Raw genomic sequence first — 22,165 nt, 5'->3', positions numbered from 1 at the left:
TCTTGAGAGTCCCTTGGACTGCAAGGAGATCCAACCAGTCCATCCTAAAGGAAATCAGTCCTGAATATTCATTGGAAGGACTGATGCTGAAGCTGAAACTCCAATACTTTGGCCACCTGATGCGAAGAGCTGATTCATTTGAAAAGACCCTGATGCTGGGAAAGATTGAGGGCAGGAGGAGAAGGGGATGACAGAGAATGAGATGGCTGGATGGCATCACAGACTCAATGGACATGGGTGTGGGTGGACTCCGGGAGTTAGTGATGGACAGGGAGGCCTGGCGTGCTGCTGTTCATGAGGTCGCAAAGAGTCGGACACGACTGAGTGAACTGAACTGAACCGGAGCAGAGTACTGATATAACAGAAACCTAAAATTTGTAGCATATCCTGCGGTATGGATATTAGGGCTGGAAAGATGGACATACAGATATGCAATAAAATGCTTTATAAAGCTGTCATCTCATGTAACCTGGAAGACAGGCTTTGCCTGTGACCTGTGGATTTTGGGAAAGTGCTTGGAAAAAGCCAGAATGGTCACAGTTATGAGTTGCTTCTTGCTGCTCAAGTCAAGAAAGAGATAAGTTCAGAAAAAACTGACCAGTGTCCAAACATCAATGGAAGGGCTAGAGAAAAGTCCAAAAATTTACAGTCTCACACCAGAGAATAAGAAATAAAACTGCAAAAGGCTTTGACTAATGAAGGCATAGTTAGATTTTCCAGCTCAGCAAAGTAACTCAGCCCCATGGGTGAAGTTAAAATTAAAAGTCTTTCTCCCCCACATAAGCCTTTTGTTTCAGATGGCAATGGCCTTCAGAGAGAGGCATGGTTCTGGGGAAGTGAGTAATTATGTTGGTCCAAGAGCCATGCCTAGGAAAGAATGTAGGGTTATCTACTGGTACAAGAAACTGAGCAGAAGTGGATAGGTCAGAAGCCAACTCAGGTTTTGAAGGAATTATATAGGCAAAGAAACCACGGGTCTGGTCTGCAGAGGCTTGTGAGTATAAAACAACCCTCCGAGCAACTGACATCTGCAGGAAATGGTCCTTGGAAGCCACATAGCTTCAGGGAATGCATTATCATCGTCGCTCATGGCCAAGGGCAACCACAGGGGGTTCTCAGAGTGTCTGTGTGCCTGCCAAGGCCCTTCAGGTGTGTCTGACTCTTTGCAACCCCATGGATTGTAGCCCACTGGGCTCTTCTGTCCATGGGATTCTCCAGGCAAGACTACTGGAGTGGGTTGCCACGCTCTTCTCCAGGGGTTCTTCCTGACCCAGGGACTGAACCCAGGTCTCTTACATTCCCCGCACTGGCAGGCGGGTTCTTTCCTACCAGCACCCCCAGTACACCTGTACCTGTGCTTAGACTCTCAGCTGTGTCCGACTCTTTGCGACCCCATGGACCATAGCCTGCCCTGCTCCTCTGTCCATGGAGATTCTCCAGGCAAGGATAGTGGAGAAGGTTGCCATTTCCTTCTCCAAGGGATCTTCCCAACCCAGGGATCGAACCTGGGTCTCCTGCACTGTGGGTGGATTCTTTACTATGTCAGCTACCAGGGAAGCCCTAGGAAACCCTATTATAGCGTGGTTACAGATCACAGGACTGTCCTCTTTAAAAAATATATCTGACATGAGGTAGACTTTCAGTGGGTTAAACCACTGACATTTTAGGGCTGTTACAGCAACTGGTGTTATCCTGGGGTCTGTGTCTTTTTCTTGATCCCTGGAGTTTAGAATACACTGTGTGCTGCTATTGTTGGTAAACTGACCATTTTCTAGGATTCATATTCAATATACCACTCAATTAGCAATTGATACAACAGTTTTTATACAATTTTGCTGACGTTATGATTAAGAAACTGATCATATTGAAGAGATGAAATTCAGTGAGTTGGAGGAATATTTGTTTTGAAGACCCCTGGAGAAAACAACTGAAGTCATGTTGTTCATCATATAACAGTCTGGGGGCCTGATCATCATTTGTTTCTGAGGATTTAGAATTATTTTTTTTTAAGAAAGTCCTTATTTTACTTGCAGAAAATCTGTTAGCTTCTTCCTGGCAAAGAAGGGAGGGTCCTCCAGTTAGATGGAAGCCAAAACGATACATCTTTACCATCTGTTCATTTGATTTTTAGAGAAAATGGACTCTAAATATCTGTGCCAGAGACCATATCCCTGAACCCTCCATGTAACTTCCAGAAATCCCCACGTATGTGATAGTCATTCAAAGAAGATGTGGTTAATTCATTTTTTTTTTTTTTTAGCTAATTTTACCTTTGGATCAGGCCAGGATATCAGAAAACCATGTCATCTGGGCCCTTGTCCTCTTCATCTCCCATCACCCTGTTCTACCCTACTGACTGCAGACTTGTTTGGGCTGAAATCCATTTTTAAGTGATGCTTGACTTTCCCAAGGAAATGCTACATCAAGCAGGTTTGTGAAAAACACATTTGTTGTAGAAACACCACTGAAGGCCCTGTGCACCATGTCTCTTGGGACCCATTATATAACAGAGGGACGAAGGGCCTTCAGCTATCACTGTTTTGTTAAAAATCTGAAGAAATGTAGCATAATGCCAACATTTTAAATGTCTGGATGGTGGGTCCATAGGTGCATGTTTTATTATTCTCTGTGCTTTTGCATATTTTTGAAGTTTTTAGTAATGAGAACATTATCACTCAATTTCTAACTGGCCAGAGATATCCACTTCCAAAATGTTATGGCCACCCTCCTGGACATTGCTGCATTAAGTGATTTGGTTAAGAGCATGTGGAAGCCTTAAGGTGTGATGGACTTAGGTTCATCTAGGCTTTTGCCACTCACTGCTTCCTAACTTTGGGTGATCTACGGCATACTCTGAGCAGGAGTTTCCACATCTGTAAGATGGGTACATTCCTCATAAGCCTCTTGTGAAGACTCAGTGAGAGAATGTGTGTCAAGTGCTAGCACAATGCCTGGACCACTGTCAGCCCCAATAAACTGAGTTACTGTCATGCATGTGATGTTGCCAAGTGAACCGTGATATGGGCAGCTTGCTATGCCAGTAAATACAATCCATTGTAGACAAAAAAAGAAAAGGATGATAGAGTAAGAAAAATTTCAATTCTCTACAAGAACTGGTACATTTTGCTCTTATGAGCTGTGGACTTCTGGCCACTAAGTTCCAAGCCAAACTTACACACATGGACAAGACCTGACCTGAGTGACTGTATTCTACTCCCTCCTTGTCTTGGGGCCCTACTTTTTGTGACTTACTATAATCCTCAATTTCATTTAGCTCTTGTGCTTAGTCCCTCAGTCATGTCTGACGCTTTTCGACCCTTGGATTGTAGCCCACCAGGCTTCTCTGCTTAGGTGTCATTTTCTCCTCCCTGGGGATCTCCCCGACCTAGTAATCGAACCCACATCTCCTGCGTCTCCTGCATTGCAGGCACATTCTTTACCTGTATGTACTCCCTATAAGAGTGCTGCATTCAATATCCCAGCAAATTTGGAAAATTCAGCAGTGGCCACAGGACTGGAAAGGTCAGTTTTCATTCCAATCCCAAAGAAAGGCAATGCCAAAGAATGTTCAAACTACCACACAATTGCATTCATCTCACATGCTAGTAAAGTGATGCTCAAAATTCTCCAAACTTCAACAGTATGTGAACCAAGAACTTCCAGATGTTCAAGCTGGATTTAGAAAAGGCAGAGGAACCAGAGATCAAATTGCCAACATCCTCTGCATCACAGAAAAAGCAAGAGAGTTCCAGAAAAACATCTACTTCTGCTTTATTGACTATGCCAAAGCCTTTGACTGTGTGGAGCACAACAAACTAAGGAAAATTCTTCAGGAGATGGGAATACCAGACCACCTGACCTGCCTTTTGAGAAATCGGTATGCAGGTCAAGAAGCAACGGTTAGAACTGGACACATAACAACAGACTGGTTCCAAATCAGGAAGGGAGTACGTCAAGGCTGTATATTGTCACCCTGCTTATTTAACTTATATGCAGAGTACATCATGAGAAATGCCATGCTGGATGAAGTACAAGCTGGAATCAAGATTGCCAGGAGAAATATCAATAACATCAGATATGCAGATGACATCACCCTTACGGCAGAAAGCAAAAAGGAACTGAAGAGCCTCTTGATGAAAGTGAAAGAGGACAGTGAAAAAGCTGACGTGAATCTGAACATTAAAAAAACTAAGATCATGGCATCCGGTCCCATCACTTCATGGCAAATAATAGGGAAACAATGGAAACAATGAAAGACTTTATTTTCTTGGGCTCCAAAATCACTGCAGATGGTGATTGCAGCCATGAAATAAAAGACACTTGTTCCTTGGAAGAAAAACAATGACAGACTGAGATAGCATCTTAAAAAGCAGAGACGTTACTTTGCCGACAAAGGTTCATCTAATCAAAGAATATGGTTTTTCCAGTAGTCATGTATGGATGTGAGTTGGACCATAAAGAAGGCTGAGCACTAAAGAATCGATGTTTTTGAACCGTGGTGTTAGAGAAGACTCTTGAGAGTCCCTTGGACTGCAAGAAGATCAAACCAGTCAATCCTAAAGGAGATCAGTCCTAAATATTCATTGGAAGGACTGATGCTGAAGCTGAGATTCCAATACTTTGGCCACCTGATGCGAAGAACTGACTCATTGGAAAAGACCCTGATTCTGGGAAAGATTGAAGGCAGAGGGAGAAGGGGACAACAGAGGATGAGATGGTTGGATGGCATCACCAACTTGATGGACATGAGTTTGAGAAAGCTCTGGAGTTGCTGATGGACAGGGAGGCCTGGCATGCTGCAGTCCATGGGGTTGTAAAGAGTCGGACATGACTCAACAACTGAACTGAACTGAACTGAACTCCTTATAAACCACCTTAGATACCCTGTGCAATGTGGTTGGGATGAAAGGAAGGAATGAAGAAGGAAGGGAGAAGCCAGAGATGGCAGGCAGGAAGGAAAGTTAGAAGAAAGGATTCGCAGCACAAGACTTTGAAGTCGTTTGTTGTAATGTTCAGTTCTTAGATGCATGTTAACTGGCATGTATTTTCATCAGATACAATGTTTTTTTCAGGTGCTCTCTGCCTGCTCAGGGTTTGTTTTACATCTGACTGGCATTAAGCCTTTAGCTACTATCACTGGTGCGATTGTGAGTTTTTCGTAAATGATGCCACTTGAGGGTTGTCACGGGCCCTGGTTCATGTTCCCATCTGATAACTCCGAGAGTCAGTTCTTCATTATCTATGTGGAGATTGGGCACTTTGTTTTTTGGCAGCAAATGTTTCATCCAAGGTCAATTTCCCTCAAGTGCTCAGCACCATTTCAGACAGTGTGTGCCCAGGGAATGCAAATTAATTTAATGTTAGCTTTAGCCAAACCCAGCTAGGAAAGCCAACCTGCTTTTAAAAACACTATAAACGTTGATAAACATCATCTAAATTATATGATGTTTGTATATGTAGAAACATAAAATTTCACCTTAATTCCAAAGGCGTCATTCCATAGCACTTTAAATTCATCTTAGACTTATTTTTGTTCTTTGATTAGAAGTACATTTCAAGTTAAAATTATTTACATATATTTGTCATTATATTTTATTATAACTGGGGGTTATCAGAATAGGTGGAGGATACATGTGTTTTGTTTTTTAAAGTCACTCAGTCATGTCTGACTCTTTGCGACCCCATGGACTACACAGTCCATGGAATTCTCCAGGCCAAAATACTAGAATGGGTTGCCTTTCCCTTCTCCAGGGGATCTTCCCAACCCAGGGATCAAACCCAGGTCTCCTAGTATTTTTTAGCAGATTCTTTAGCAGCTGAGCCACAAGGGAAGCCCAAGTATACTGGAGTGGGTAGCCTATCCCTTCTCCAGCGGATCTTCCCAACCCAGGAATCGAACCAGATATGTGTTTTATGTTTTTGTTCAATTATAAAAATGCAACACACATTAGTAATAAGAAATGAGGAAATATAGAAAACTCTAGAGGAAATAAAACCATTTATAATCCTTTACACAGAAATAATCATGATTAACATTTCATTATATCGTTCTCCAAGCATTCTTGAGGTTGTAGAAGTTCTCAAGATGGATTTATAGATTGTCCCCAGGAAAGAAAAAAATTAAGAGTGTTTTTTTTGGAGTTCTAAAGGTACACCTGGAGTTATGTCCACACTCAACAGGCTCCCCTGCCTGGAGGAAAGCAGGCGGTGGACCCAGGGAGCCCGCCAGATCCGCAGGTCTGAAAGGAGGCATCATGTGCTTTCTTCCTCCATCGCGTCCACCTTTGCTTTCCATCCGGGCTGAGAAAGACCAGAGTCCTCCAGACCATGACGTCTGTCCAGGCTGGATTCAAGCGGGTGACGGCGTCTGGCTTTCTGAACATGTCCAGAAATCTCAGGGCAATTGCACCCCATTGTATGACAGAATTGGGGCGGGCAGGGCTGTCCAACCCCGTGGCCACAATGTCTGTGGCTGAACTTGCTCCAAGCCTTTTCTTTTTTTTAAAAAAGATGATTTGTTTATTTATTTTTGGCTGTGCTGGGTCTTCACTGCTGTGCGGGCCTTTCCTCTAGTTGCGGTGACCAAGGGCCCCTCTCCAGTTGCAGTGACGGGCTTCTCCTTGCAGTGACTTCTCTCGCTGCACAACACCGGCTCTTGGGTGCGTGGGCTTCCGTAGCTGCGGCTCCCCGGCTCTTGAGCACAAGCGAAACAGTCGTGGCTCATGGGCTTGGTTGCCTCGAGGCACGTGGGATCTTCCTGGATCAGGACTGAATCCATGTCTCCTGCATTGGCAGGCGGATTCTTTACCACTGAGCCGCCAGGGAAGCCCTGTTCCATGTCTTTTAGAATGCTTCCTGCTTCTGTCTCCTTTACCTCAAAGCGTTATTCGGTCAGTGTTTTTCATCCTCATCCATGTCTTCCTTTTCCTGGAACTCTAGTCCTGTTCCTTGGAGGACTCTCCCCCAAATTCCCCACTCTGATCATGAGGTCTGATTGTGGACCATCAGTCATTGCTCCCCGCTCCCCACAATAGGGTGAGTGTGGCATCCCAGTCTGGCCAACCAGAGACGTCCCCTGGGTTTTAAAATGAGAACCGAGACACTAGGAGACCTTTCTTCTGATAGCAAAACTGGGAAGACACGGGCTCAGGACTTCAGTGTCTGGGTCCCATGATGTGTGGAAGATGGAGCTTGCTGCAAGAAGAGTTAATTCAGTTGTCAGAGGGAGGTGGGCAAGCAGAGATGATGGGGGGAGAGAGAGGAGAGAGAGGAGAGGCACTCACTGGAGGCCTAGTCTTTGTTTGAATCCTCCAGGCCCCCTGGATTCTGTTTCCAGATTGTGGTTTTCCTCTTCTTTCCTTTCTTTCATAACCTACGCCAGGAATTTCCCCTACAAATGAATTCTGAGTTTGGTTTTCTGTCATTTGCAACCAGAAGAACCCAGAGCAATAGCAGCAGACCCCACCTCCCCCTGGCCTCCTCTGTGCCCTGGACTCTGCAGGCCTCTGGCTGCTGCATTGTCTGGACTTCTCGGCCTCTCCCTGCCTCAAAAGCCCAAGTCCTTAAAATAGTCCACCCCTTTCTCTTTCTTCAGGGCAATCTGATTCACTGCAGCAGACAGCAGTTCTGATTTAGCTGATGTCTGTTCTTCAAGAGTTTCTGGTTGGTTCCAAAGATTTCCCAGTTGGTGGAACTTGCCAGAAGGGAGGCCTTCTTGACCTACTTTGCTCCAGACTCTCGTCTGGGGAATTGTACCCAGAAATGGAATTATTTAACTTATCACCTGGACTCTCCTTGCCCACTCACCCAACCCTCATCTTTGCTGAAGTTCCTCAACCCACAGGGCTCAGCCCCAACACACAAGGCACTTTCTTTCAAAATTCCACAGGGGAATCAGCTGTCTTCCATGACACTGTCCTTCAAGCTGACTGCTGAGCTTTTTTGACTTTTAATATTATTTTGCAATGGCGAAATGGCAAGAGAATAACTTTCTTTGAGAGAGGTGACAGATGGCATAGTTTAAAATAAGTGAATGAGTCTAATCAAAATCCAGTAAACACAACGTTGGTAGAATGGTATAAAACCATTCGTATCCTATAATGGTATAATCCATACTAATTCTGGACTTGCTGTCTTTTCTGAATCAGACTTAAATTTGCAGTGAAGGATGGGGGTGGTTTACTCTGTAAGTAATCTGTAGCACCTGCCATGTGCCAAGCACTGCGCTGGGCTCAGCAACTGTCCGTCTCTACGAGAGAACCTTATTTACACTCCGTCTGATTGACTGCCCAATAAGCTGTTTCTGCACGTTGTCATTTTCCTGGGAAAGGCCTCTCCTGAAAACGCTCTCTAGCATTTCCTGCTAAAGGCCAAGCATAAACTCTATATCGCGTTATGAATTTGAGATCCACCAGGGCTCAAAAATAGACGGGCCCCGTGCCTCTTCTTTGCAACCTGAACTTCCTGCGGCAACCAGCCGAATCTGAATGAGGTCGGAGAGGCTGCTGAGCCCCTGCCAAAAGGCACTCCGCTCGGCCGACAAAACAGCGTCCCCCTGCCGTTCTTCTTCCTGACAGCTATCTATTTTGAACTCCTTCTAGAGAACGCAGTGACAGTTCCAGCCTTGATCTTTGGCTCAGTTCCCGGGGAGACCTCCTCATGCCATGTTTTATTCATGGTGTCTCCCAGGCTGTCTTCTTCATTGTAAAACTCAGTGGTGGGGGGCGAGGGGGGAGGGACAATCAATGAACTTGAAATAAAATTTGACTGTCATAATAAAACTATCCCTTTGTGTACAAAAAGCCCACAACCAGAGTCTGAGATGCTGGGGAAGGTATGTGTATGGAGGATGTTTAAGGCAAAGCACCTATAGAAGGAAAAAAAACAGTTATTCACACTGCACTGGAGTCGTGAAGGATGTAGGTCAGATAAACCAAAATAACCTTTGCTGGGAAATGTGATAAGCCTCAGACATCTGAGACCATGGAGGGTAAAGATGCTGCAATGGATAAAGGCAGAAGGCTGATAGATGTGCAGGCCTACACACAGGAAAAGCTATGAAGAATATATAGAGCAAACATTTATTCTACCTTCTCCCGAGAAATCTCTTCTCCATCAACACCGTCATTGTCTTTCCTGTACCAACTGCATATCTTTCTACGTCACTGGTTAGCAATTTGTAGAGGAATGTATCAGAAGCATCTCTTCCACCTGCCCCAACCACCCAAAACAAAACCAAAAAAAAAAAAAAAAAAAAACCACCCCAAAACAACCGCCAAGTATGACAGAGGGAGAAGGAAATGGCAACCCACTCTGGCATTCTGGCCTGGAGAATCCTGTGGACAGAGGAGCCTGGCTGGCTGCTGTCCTTGGGGTTGCAAAGAGTTGGACATGCCTGAGTGATGGAGCACTCACTCAAGTGCGACAGAGGGCAGAGGCCACAGCGCTGCCTCACAGCGACAGATGAGTGACACGTGCGTACCTTGAGAGTGACGGTCCTCTCACGACGGGTGATGTTAACGCTGTGGGGCTGGCCGTTGGCCATGCTCCGGTGGTCCACATCAATGTTATAGGGCTCCCGGGTGCCACCCAGGTTGTACCGGATCTGGAGGCTTCCTGCATAGAGAAAAGGAAAGAGACTCAGTCATTTCTCTGCTCTGGATTTCATATTAACATCATGCCCCCAGCCCTGGGGGCTTGTCTCCATTAAACGTGGCTTTGATGTCCATCAATATGATCGCCGTTCTGCATTCTGAGCCACCAGCTCAGAGGTGCAGTAATCCATAAAGGTCCACGGCACCAGGCTCACGCATGCTGACAGTCTACCAATTATGGGCCATCCGTGACCATCATCTCCAAACTGAAGCAGCAAACGGTATAAACGATCCACGTGTGGCGTGTGTCTGGGAAGGCAGGATGAGAACATATACACGATACAGGACCGTGGAGACAGGCCCCACAGAATACTCTGTAAAATAAAATATAAATGCAGGATGCCAGGATGGTCTCACGCCATCAGCAAAGTGGGACATTCGCCATATAAAAGAATCCTGAGCATAGAGTATTAAAAGTAAACATAATTTACAAAAGATAAATTCATGGCACTTTGGGTGGCTTCACTGAGACCAAGAAAACAGAGCAAAGGATTTTATTCTAGGTTAGAGACCTCATCAATCCAAACACAAATCGATAAAAAGATGGGTCCTCACTGCCTCTCAGCTGTTGTGCACTTTGCCTCAACAAATTTTTCTTTTTATCCTCTTTCTTGCTTCCCCCTGATGGCAAGTAGTATTCAGAAAGACTAATATAATATTCTAGGGCCTGCTTTTAATTAATCTGTACACAAATGTAGCTTTTATTTCTTATTTATGATTATTTAAAGGCATCAACTTTTTATCTCATATTTCCACTCAAATTGGAATCTTCGTGTTAATAGCTTTTGACATCTCAGAGCTTAAAAATGGAGCCAGTAATTTAGCAAGAGTGTGGCTAACTGTAAATCACCCCAGAGATTCTTTCTTGCCTCTTTCATTTTCCTTCCAGAGGAACAAAACTAATATTCTGATTTTAAGCTATGAAACAGCACATGGTAATTAAAACTTAGGAAGTAAACAGAAAAGTAAAAAAGAAAGTCACTGGGAACGCCACCATCCAGAGATAACTACTCTAAATATTTGGCCAGATCTCCTCTCAGGTAATTCTCACACCCTTATATGGACGTGAAAGTGAAAATTGAAAGTGAAGTCACTCAGTCGTGTCCGACTCTTTGAGACCCCATGGACTGTAGCCTACCAGGCTCCTCCGTCCATGGGGTTTTCCAGGCAAGAGTACTGGAGTGGGTTGCCATTTCCTTCTCCAGGGGATCTTCCTGACCCAGGGATTGAACCCAGGTCTCCCACATTGGAGGCAGACTCTTCACCATCTGAGCCACCAGGGAAGTCCCTTATATGGATGTAAACCAATGCAATTGATTCTGAACACTGCCTTTCCTTAGCACTACGCGTGTTCTTTAAAATATGGAACTATGTCCCTGGAATTGAAAGAAACATCCATCAGACCAATCATGAATTACCTGCATTTCCTTTTTTATTTTTTTGCTTTCTGAACAAATCTGACAAGCCTTCACTATTTCCGAGTTTTCTCTTAACACCTGACCCTAGATTGCTTTATAGCATTTCAACCAAGTAATTGCAGACTTCTGTTTCTTAAACGTGTCTAAGTTCACCCACTCTGCCCCATCTCCACAACCACGGGGCCTCCGAGGGCACCTAGAACGCCTGGTGTGGTTCCCTTAGGAGCCCGCCCCTCCATGCAGAGCTCCCGCCCCGGCCCCGGGCCTCTGTGCCGGCCACTCCCCTGACGGCCATCACCTGGACTTCCCCTGCATCCACTTCGGCCTGGATCACGTGGCCACTCTTCACCCCACTTCACTCTCAGGCAAGCCCCCTGTTTCTCTGCTCTCTTGCCACTCATCCATTAATGGAGATGTCTCACTGGAACCTCAGATAACAACATACGAGAAACCAAACTCTTGAACTTCCTCTCCTAAAACTATTTCAACACAATTTCCCCACATTTCAGTTAATGGACATGTTATCCTTCCTGCTATTTCTGCCTAAAAACCCCGACTCCCCTCTTGCTCCTGTATTACATGTATGATCTGTCAGCAAAGCTCCTTGACTCTGTCTTCAAAACATGCCCTGAATCTTACCTTTTTCATCACCTCTGTGTCTATCCCTGGGCCAAGCCACCCTTGTCTTCTGCTTGGATTACTGTACTAGCCTTCATACTAACTAACCTGCTTGCCTCTGCCCTTCCACCACGTCTCCCCAGCCCAGTCTAGTCTCCTAGTCTCCATCCCTATTCTCTGTATACGGAAGGCAGAGCTGTCCTCTGCTCAGGAACCTTCCTTGGCTTCCTATCCCATAAAGAAGGCTGAGCACAAAAGTATTGATGCTTTCCAATTGTGGTGCTGGAAAAGACTCTTGAGAGTCCCTTGGTCTGCAAGGAGATCAAACCAGTCTGTCCTAAAGGAAATCAACCCTGAATATTCATTGGTAAGACTGATGCTGAAGCTGAAGCTCCAATACTGTGGCCACCTGATGAAAAGAGCCTATGCATTGGAAAAGACCCTCAAGCTGGAAAGATTGAAGGCAGGAGGTGAAGAGGGGCAACAGAGGATGAGATGGTTGGATGGCATCACTGACTCAACAGAAAAGAGTTTGAGCAAACTCCAGGAGATAGTGAAGGATGGGAGAACCTGGTGTATTACAGTCCAGGGGGTCCCAAAGAGTTGGACACAGCTTAGTGACCAAACAACAACAATCTCACTCTGAGTCTTCATCCTGGCCAGCCAGGCCCTTTGTGATCGTCCCCATTGTCTCTGACCCAGCCCCTCACTACTCTCCTCCTTGCTCACTCCTCACCTGACCACACAGGCCTCTCTGCTCTCTCCACAGATGCCAGCACGTTCCTGCCTCAGAGCCTCTGCACTTGCTGGTTCTTCTGCCCGGGCGCTCGTTTCCCAGCTATCTATCTGCATGGATGAGCCCTCACTCCCTTTAGATCTTGCTCAAATATTATCTTCTCAGTGATTATTTCTGTGACTTCCTTATCAAAAGCACAATTTACCTACTGCTTTCCTTTTGCCAGCCCCCTCACTTTTCTGCTTTATTTTTCCCTCATGATAGTTCTTTCCATACAACATACTACAGACTGCACTTCATTTATTTATTGTCTGTCTTCTTCTGTTCAAATGTAAGTTCCACAAGAGTAAGAATTTTTGTTGATATCGTTTTTTAAAAAAATATTTTACTCTTTATTTATTTATGTGGCGTGCCAGGTCCTAGTTGCAGCATGTGGGATCTATTTTGCTGACCAGGCATCAAACCAGGATCCCTGCATTGAGAGACTGGAGTCTTAGCCACTGGCCCACCAGGGAAGCCCCTGGTTATATTCTTCATGACTTAGTTGCCAGTGTCTAGAATAATGCCTGATACAGAGTAGGTGATGAATAAATACTCACTGAGTGAATGAACAATGGTTTCCCTGCTTCTTCTTTCCCATGTTTTCTTTGCAGAGTAATCTTTTCAAAATGCCTAATTAATTAGTTGTCTGGTTCACATAAAGCTCTTCAAATGTTCCAGTTGCTTGCAGGATAAAGACATACGTTTTTAATATAGCTGATGATGTCCTGACTGAAAGGTTGCCAGTTAGTTTGCTTTAAAATCAAGTCATTTACCCTCTCACTGTTTACAGTCAAGCTACGTTGCACTTGGCTTATTCCCTAGAAATTACAACTCTTCTCCCTTCCTCAGGACCTTTGAACACGCCACGCCTTTTTCCTGAGCTGCTTCTCATCCCACCACTCAGTGATTTACCCTAGTTCTTCTTTACTGAAATGGCATTAAAAACAACCGATTGCTTGGCAGTGAAGGAGATGATTAGGAAAGCTGTGTGGCTCTATGCAGGGAAAAACAAGTCGACTGTCTTCAGTTTGTATTTTCCACTTTACTTCTGGTGCTCTGACTTTGTATGATCACAGACAGCTTTCCTTCCTTCCTTCTTTCTTTTTTTTAACTGGTGACATTTAAATTTTTAATTGGATAATTGCTTTACAATGTTGTGTTGATTTCTGCCATATTTCAACATGAATCATCCACAAGTATACATATGTCCCACCCTCCCTCCCACCCCCCCCACTCCCCCACTCCATCCCACCCCCCACTCCCCCACTCCCTCCCACCCCCCACTCCATCCCACCCCCCACTCCCTCCCACCCCCCCCACTCCCCCCCCAACCCCCCACTCCATCCCACCCCCCACTCCCTCCCACTCCCCCACTCCATCCCATCCCCCACTCCATCCCATTCCCCCACTCCATCCCACTCTAGGTTGTCACAGGGCACTGGGTTGACTCCCTATGTTAGATAGCAACTTCCCACTGGCTGTCTACTTTACATATAGTAGTGTATATGTTCGGAGAAGGCAATGGCAACCCACTCCAGTACTCTTGCCTGGAAAATCCCATGGATGGAGGAGCCTGGTGGGCTGTAGTTCATGGGGTCGCGAAGAGTCAGACACGACTGAAGTGACTTAGCAGCAGCAGCGTACATGTTTCAAAGCTACTCTCTCAATTCGTCCCACCCTTTCCTTCCTCTGCTGTGTCCACAAGCCTGTTCTCTACATCTGCATCTCTATTGCTGCCAGGCAAATAGGTTCATCAGTACCATTTTTTAGACTATATATATATATATATATATATCTCCAGTTTTAAAAATATATAGCTGTATTCATTCATCATTTAAATATTCACTTCTTTAGAATATACTTATGTAGTGCCCTGTGCAAAGCACCATGGAACCAAGTTTTAAAGGTCCAGAAGTGGACTGCCTGGCTGGTTATAAGTGTGATGTCCACTTCTATGACAGACACCCACCTCTCACCCTTAGTACAGTCCAGGTTGTGCCTGATCTGGGGATACAAACAGAAGTAAGAGAGGGCTCTGCCTTTGAGGCTGAAAGTCAGAGGGACCAGTAATTATGCCAAAAAAAAAAAAAAGACAAAAGACAAAACAACAAAACCCTAGACATTTTTCTCCCTACTGTCTCTTTGTCATTGATCCCTTTATGTTTTCCAGCTCATTAAAATCAGTATTAAGTTGTTTTCATTATTTTCTCTCTTTTCTGGCTTTCTTGGACTTTGTAAAAATGATTTAAAATTTCTCTAACTGCTTCGCTTAATGGCATTGGAAATGATTTGCTTTGAGGAAAAAGATGAGTTGGACCTTAAAATTTATATATAGTGAACATCTATAAACAGGAATGGCAATATTCTGGAATAATAAAATTTAAATAATATATTTATTTCTTTCAAATAATAGCACAAGAGACCCACTAAATGGTGGGAAGGAGAATATTAATATTTGTTCATTAAAATAAAATATTATTAAGATGGAGAGACACTTCACGTCCTGCAGCTCACGTTTATCTCCCGAGTGAATTAAAGCAGTTATAAGGGACTGCTCTTTTATTGGCTGCAGCAAATAATGTGCTTAACAGATTTATTCTCTCCTGGCCATCATCATTGCCATCAGCAAACACTCACAGAGCACCTGCTGTAGGCAGGAGACAGAGTGTGGGGCCTTTCATCCTGCTGGGAAGACAGGATGTATTTATAAGAGACGGGTAACCACACAGAGCACTAAAAGCCAAACAAATGACAGTGAAAGTAAGTGTGATCGGAGTTGAAAGGAAGGAGCAGTCATTGCAAGGACGCGAGACTTGATCTGGGTCCAGAATAAAAGGCAGGCATGAAGCTACGGAGGAAGATGGAGCTTTTCCAGACAAGGGAAACGGAGTGGGCACCTGGGCAGACGTCCTTGGGGAGCTTGGGGAGTAGAGAGTTCCTGGAAAAGGAAGTATAGGGGTGTGTGGCCTCAATATGTGGGAAACCGTAGACTCCATCAGTGGGCTCTGGATAATTACTGCTAACACACGCACACACACATGCACGTGTGTGTATTATTGTTGTTCAGTGGTTAAGTCGTGTCCATGGACTTGAGTTGCCCACCATGGACTGCAGCATGCCAGGCTTCCCTGTCCTTCACTGTCTCCTGGAGTTTGCTCAAACTCTTGTCCATTGAGTCAATGATACCATCCAACCATCTCATCCCCTGTCATCCCCTTCTCCTCTTGCCCTCAATCTTTCTTATCATCAGGGTCTTTTTCCAATGAGTCGGCTCTTCCCATCAGGTGGTCAAAGTATTAGAGTGTCAGCTATAGCATCAGTCCTCCCAATGAACATTCAAGGTTGATTTCCTTTAGGAGCGACTATACACGCGTGTGTACAGTGCATTACACTCACTAACTCATTTGACTTTCACAACACTGCTCTGGGGGAGTCACTGCGTTGCAGAGGAGGAAACCGAGTCTCGGTGTGGCTCATGACTGCTCCAGACCCCACAGTCTGCAAACACAGGAGCAGAAATCAAATCCAGATGTTCTGGTTCTGCACCCTGAGCTCTCACCTGGGAGCCTAGTGGGTCCTGATGGGAGGTGGTGGGACTAGGGACCCCTCCTGCGGCTCCTGGCTCTTTAGTAGGGGTGCTGTGTGTGAAGGAAGACCTTTTCTGGCTGAGGAGGATGGGGTGATGGGGAGCAGAGTGATGGTGGGAACGAAGCCTCCTGGGGACATGCTGAGGTGCACCTACCCCCACGAGGGGCCCCGGGGTGCCAGGAGCAGGCTCCCCTCAGGCCTTGGCAGACTTGCAGGAGGAGAGGGCCGCTGAAGTCCCTGGGCGGGTAGCCTCCCAAACACAACCTCATCCGTCTGCCCAGGTGCCATTCACATACAACGTGCCGTGTGTGCCACGACATGGGTCAGGAGGCACTGAAGAGAAGGCATTTGCCAGGAGCGTAGCAGTGGGGAAGTGAAGGAGGGGCCGCTCGGGAAGGACATGGTTAGAACAGGACCCACAGGACTTGTTGGGAATAGACCCACAGGAGGGGGAAGGACGGAGCGGTCATGATGACGCCAGGCTGTGTGTTTCGTGTCTTAGACGCGGCAGCACCGTCAGAACCAGGGAGGTGGGGAGGTTCCAAGAGCATTGAGGACAATGCAGCTCCTAGCACATCAAGTTTGAGAGATGCCAGGGCATCTAGCTAAGACTTTTTATTTATTACTTTCTTTATTTTGGATATTTTGGCTTAGTCCTCATTGATTTCTTTTCCCTGAATGAGTTGCTCAAATTTTGTCTAGCTTCAAATCTCAATTCATAAAATATGCAGTATCTGGAGTGTGAAAAGCCAGATTTTCAGCAGCAATTGAGGATGGCTTTGCAATCACTAGAGAGAAGCTGACTGTCTATACTTTGCAAATGCCCCATGTGTTCTAGAGATCTCTGCAGCAGAGAAAGAGCGCTGGAGAGCTCTGGGTCCAGGTTCAGGAACACCAGCTGGTTGTGCCATCACCGGCCAAGTGTGCAAAGCACTGAACCTCTCTGCACTCCACTCTGTCACCTGCAGAAAGAGGGTAGAATGGACTGTACCTCACAGTGTGTGCTCTTGGGAATTCATGCGTGTGAAACACTTAATACAGCTTCGGGCTTCCTTACACGGGAGCCATTAGTATGGAAACATTAGTCAAAGCCTTTGCATGTGACGAATGCCCATAAACACACATGTGAGCACTTGCAGGCGCTGGTATGGTCTGTGGGGCTGGGAGTTACCGGAGAGAGTTGGGACCAGATGGGAACGTCGCAGACAATACAGGAGCAGACTTGAGGAGCAGACAATACAGCATCTACTGGGGAGTCTTCATGACATTCCTGATGAGCTAGAGCTGACAGCCAGCCTCCCTGCCCACCGAGGAGAGGCTGGGACACAAGGGTGGAGAACATCAGTGGATTAAACGGCTATTTAATCTGATGCAGAAGAAAGAAACGTGTGAAATCCCGGGGAGCAGGAATTGCACAGATTTCTGCTTCTTTACTTCCTGATTTTCCTTACTACTTTTTTCTGATGAGAACAGTGACAGTTGCTTATTAAGAGCATTTGACATAGGTAGAAACTATTACCTGGGAGAAACAATTCAACTATTGCAACAGAGATACTTTGTGCTCACATTATTGTCTTTTTTTCTATCCATCTTTTTACAGAACTAAACCAATATTGGGGCTGCCCTGGTGGCCCAGATGGTTAAGAATCTGCCTGCAATGTGTGAGACCAGGGTTTTATCCCTAGGTAGGAAAGATCCTTTGGAGAGGGCATGGCAACCCATTCCAGTATTCTTGTCTGGAGAGTTCCATGGACAGAGGAGCCTGGCTGATATTTTACAGTCAAGGCTTTCTCATGCCTTTTTTTTTTTTTTGGTTTGACATAATATCATATGAAATTTTTCATGTCTTTACTTACTCTTCACAAATATTTTTCTTAATGGCTACATAGTATCCCATAAACAGTGACTTCCTTTGACTAACCATTTTACTAAAATTGAACTTCTAGGTCCTTACCAATTCTTACTATCATAAATAACATTATAAACTATGATGAACATCTTCATGCTGAATCTTTGTCTGACTTTTGGCTTATTTCTTCAGAAATAATTTCTGAAAGGGAAAATCCTAAGGAACATTTTTTTTCCCACCTATCTTTCAAACCTAGTGGCTCAGCTGGTAAAGGATATGCCTGCAAGGTGGGAGACCTGGGTTCAATCCCTGGGTTGGGAAGATCCCCTGGAGAAGGGAAAGGCTACCCACTCCAGTATTCTGGCCTGGAGAATTCCATGGACTGTATAGTCCATGGGGGTCACAAAGAGTCAGACACAGACTGAGTGACTTTCACTTTCAAGCTGAACTGGGTTAATAAGAATCATTATTAGATCCCATGGAAGAAAGATCTTGGTATTTAAGATGCTAGGACCCTGGAATAGCCGTCCAGGGAGGCTGCAGAGCTTTCATCACCAAAGAGCAAGACCACAGAGCAGAAGCCTCCATGTCTACAACCTGTTCAATCTCCCAGGGAAATGAGAGACACGTGCTCCTTGACACACCTGAATATTTTCATTTGTAAAAAAGAGATCTTAAAGCTTCAAGGGTCTTAGCGCTCCTGTTTTCAGAGAGGAAACGGGTCCTGGGTGTTTGGTGTGTATGTGCCTTACAACCGCTTAGCCGTCTCCTAGAGCCGGACCATAAGCTCATTTGTCCCCCAACACTGAACGGGCAGAAGGCTAGGGATCCCCGCCCTTACCGGTGGGTTTGACGAGCGCCGCCAGGAAGTCGGTGGTGAAGGAGCTGACGTAGAGGAGGATGCAGGGCGCCTTGGTGGTGCTGAAGCTGAAGCGGATCTCCTCGCCCGCCAGGTCCGGGGCTCCGTTCTGCGGGTCCGGGGAGTTCTCCGATCTGCCGCCGGACTCCCGGGCCCCGATCCCGGGCGCTTGGAAGTTATATCGCAGCCACATCCCCTCTTCAAAAAATGCACCCACGTCTGCCGAGAAAGAAAGAGGAAATGGCAAGATGAGGAGTCGGATGGCGACACTGCCTGCAACTTAGCCTGGGCAGACGGTGAGCTCTGTCGTGGCCACGACGGCCGTTCCTGGAGGGTGGACCGACCCCAGGAAGGCGATCAGACCGGGAAAATGCCTAAGCAGATGGATGTTACTTCATCAACACGAACACGCTATGTAACAGAAAATAGCAATCTGTCACCTTAAAACTGTAATAGTAAAATTAAGGGATGTAAATCATACCAGAAAAAAAACAAACCAAAAAAAAAACACTGCACATTTAGTACTTAGACTAAATAACTAACTGAGGTTGAAGAGCGATGCAGAGAATAAAGTGAGACCTGGGTTCGATCCCTGGGTTGGGAAGATCCCAACCCAGTGAAGGAAATGGCAACCCACTCCAGGACTCTTGCCTGGAGAATCCCATGGACAGAGGAGCCTGGCGGGCTACAGTCCTTGGGTTCACATAGAGTCTAACTAACTTTGAGCGACTAACACTTTCACTACTTTATTGTTAGAGAACTGTTGACCAAAACCACCTACCTTGGCCAGGCGCACCTGCCTGAGTTGTCTCACAACAGGAGGTCCCGATACGAACACCGTGCTGCCCCTGAAAACTAACCAGGCGAATTTGGTGGGGGGTGGGGTGTGAAAGAGGGAGGAGGCAAGCAGCCTCCCAGAGTCCTTCTTGCTGGAATCCACCTTGGCTGAGCGATGCACACGCCACCAGGAAGGACCCTCAGTCAGAACAAATATGGACCAAGCAAGATGACTGGCAAGAGACGACCTGGGAGTTCACCCCATGACCATAAAATCTGAGACTGCAAGCCACGTGGCGGAGCGGTCCTCCTGGGTTCCCTGACCCTGCTTCTCTCTGCCCGGGTGCCCCCTCCCAGGAAAGTCCGCCTTGTCGGTATGTGCGTCTCGTCGGACAGTTCATTTCCGAGTGTTAGACAACAGCCCACTCTCTGGCCCCAAGAAGGGGTCCCCCGTCCTGTAGCGTTATCACATGCACCACTAATTCAAGGCACTCATGGGCAGAGATGGGAGTTGCTTTGGAGGTTCACCCAGGAAAGCCCCTGGTGGAACCCTGATGACGCCCTGGGAGGCTTTGGGTATCGTATTCAAAACCACAAGATCTGAAATTACATGGAACTGGGTTCAAATCCAGTGCTGCCATTAATTGCTTATATGGCTTTAGGAGAAGTCATTTAGCCCGCTTCTCTAGGCCTCAGTATTTTATATGTGACAGTGTTAGTCACTCAGTTGTGTCCGACTCTCTGCGACCCCATGGACTGTAGCCCGCCAGGCTCCTCTGTCCATGGAATTCTCCAGGCAAGAATACTGGAGTGGGTAGCCATTCCCTTCAAACCCGAGTCTCCTGCATTGCAGGCAGATTCTTTACTGTCTGAGCCACGAGGGAAGCCCTTTATATGTGAAAAGGAGGTAATAACAGCGAGAATTAACAAAAGATGAAGTAATTAGCACATAATAAATAGTACCTATTATTATTATTAAGAAATTAGAAGAAAGGTCACTCATCCTTCATCAGTTTTTTCCTGTGGCCTAATCAATGCTAATTGGATTTTACTCATTTCCTGGCAGACAAGCTCCTGCTGTAGTTTTCCCGAGTATTTACTTCCCCATGTTCTAAAACCACCTCTTAACTCCCTGTGAAAGGTTAGGGCCTACCAGCAAGACTTGCTTGTCTTCACAGGCACTGTTTTACCACTCACTCTAGTGTGCCCTTTAAAAGCATTTCCCACACTTCCTTGCCCGTGGAACCTGTTATCCTTGTTAAGACTTGACATCCGACTAAATGAACACTTGTTTGGTTGCTTAGTCTTGTCCAACTCTTTGTGACCCCATGGATTGTAGCCCACTGGGCTCCTCTGTCCATGGGGGTTTCCAAGACTAGAATACTGGAGTGGGTAAGCATTTCCTTCTCCAGGGGATCTTCCCAAACCAGGGATCGAGGCTGGGTCTCCTGCATTGTAGGTGGAACACTATACAGAAAGTATTTTGTGAAACTGATTCAGGGCCACAGATGACACCTGACCCCCACCTCACCTGGAGACGCACTGCTGCAGGGGGTGCCCCATCCTGCTCCCCCTGAGCCGCGGTGCAGAGCTCCGTTAACCACAAGCTCGGGCAGTCCTGTTCTCCTGGCTCTCCCATGCAAGGGTTTTTTGCAAAGGTCTGTCTGTGTGTGTGTGTACACGCAGGTGTGTGTGTGTATGTGTGTACGGAGGGTACTATTGGCATTTGGTGGGTGGGGGTGAAGCCTGCTGAGTGAATTGTGCATGTGGGACCGTCTTAGACAATTAAGAATTGTCCTGGTCAAAATGTCAAGAGGTGTCTTTGCTGGGAAACACTGGATCAACACATACTTGATCCACGTGGGTCACTGCACGCCTCGCCAGATGCAAAGATGTGGCTAATGCATGGACGCCCTTGAAGAGCCCTCTGGCTAGTGGGGAGAGGGGAGACACGTTGACCCTTGTGAACACCATGTGGTGAGAGTTCTGGGGCTCCACTTGGCAGGTTAGGTGAGAAGGACTGCTTCTTACCGCCTGGAGGCTCCAGCGCTGACTTTTCTACTCTTAGCAAGTACCTACTGCACCCCAGCCGTGTGCCTGGCACCATGCCGGGCGCTGAGGTTACAATCCTTGCTCTCGAGGTGCTCTCTATCTAGAGGAGGATTTAGGCTAAGAGACATCACCAGAAGGCAGTGTGCCCAGCACAGGATCCGGCTGATATAGGAGGCATGTGGAACACTAGGGTTACCAGCTTTGTCTCCAGGGCTCCAGGAAGACTTCCCGGCTGAAAAGAACTTGAAAGAGCCAGAGGCTCTTCACCTTTGTGAAGATGAAGAGGAAGATGGGCCCCTTTTTAGCTGAGGGTGCAGCATGCAAGAACCCTGGGAGGGTCAGAGAGTCCGCAACAGGAGCTTTGGGCCCCCAGCTGAAATTTGCATGAGCTTAGCTTTTTTTTTTTTTCTCTTTAACAATATCACACTCATTAGGGTTAGGAATCCAAGACTCACCAGGCTTCCTACATTTCGGGCTGGGAGTTGGAGAAAAAGTGAGAGGGACAGAGGCGTTCCTAACCCCCAGTCGTTCAGATCTGAGTTGAATAGATGCACATTCCTAGGACCCGCTAAT

The 22,165-nt window shown here is 46.3% G+C and overlaps 1 protein-coding gene across 1 annotated transcript in view; it reads right to left on the bottom strand.

The window, feature by feature from the left end:
* Positions 1 to 22,165, bottom strand: part of CNTNAP2 (contactin associated protein 2) — a 2,193,843-nt gene that overhangs the window by 157,578 nt on the left and 2,014,100 nt on the right. The window contains exons 20-21 of the mRNA XM_043463954.1: positions 18,746 to 18,982; positions 9,482 to 9,615 (exon numbers count right to left, since the gene is read on the bottom strand). Of these exons, the coding sequence (XP_043319889.1) occupies positions 9,482 to 9,615; positions 18,746 to 18,982 (371 nt within the window). The remainder of the gene's footprint in view (positions 1 to 9,481; positions 9,616 to 18,745; positions 18,983 to 22,165) is intronic.

The sequence above is a fragment of the Cervus canadensis genome, chromosome 3 (assembly GCF_019320065.1).
Source record: "Cervus canadensis isolate Bull #8, Minnesota chromosome 3, ASM1932006v1, whole genome shotgun sequence".
Taxonomy (NCBI): domain Eukaryota; kingdom Metazoa; phylum Chordata; class Mammalia; order Artiodactyla; family Cervidae; genus Cervus; species Cervus canadensis.
This window is presented reverse-complemented; position numbering and strand designations above follow the sequence as displayed.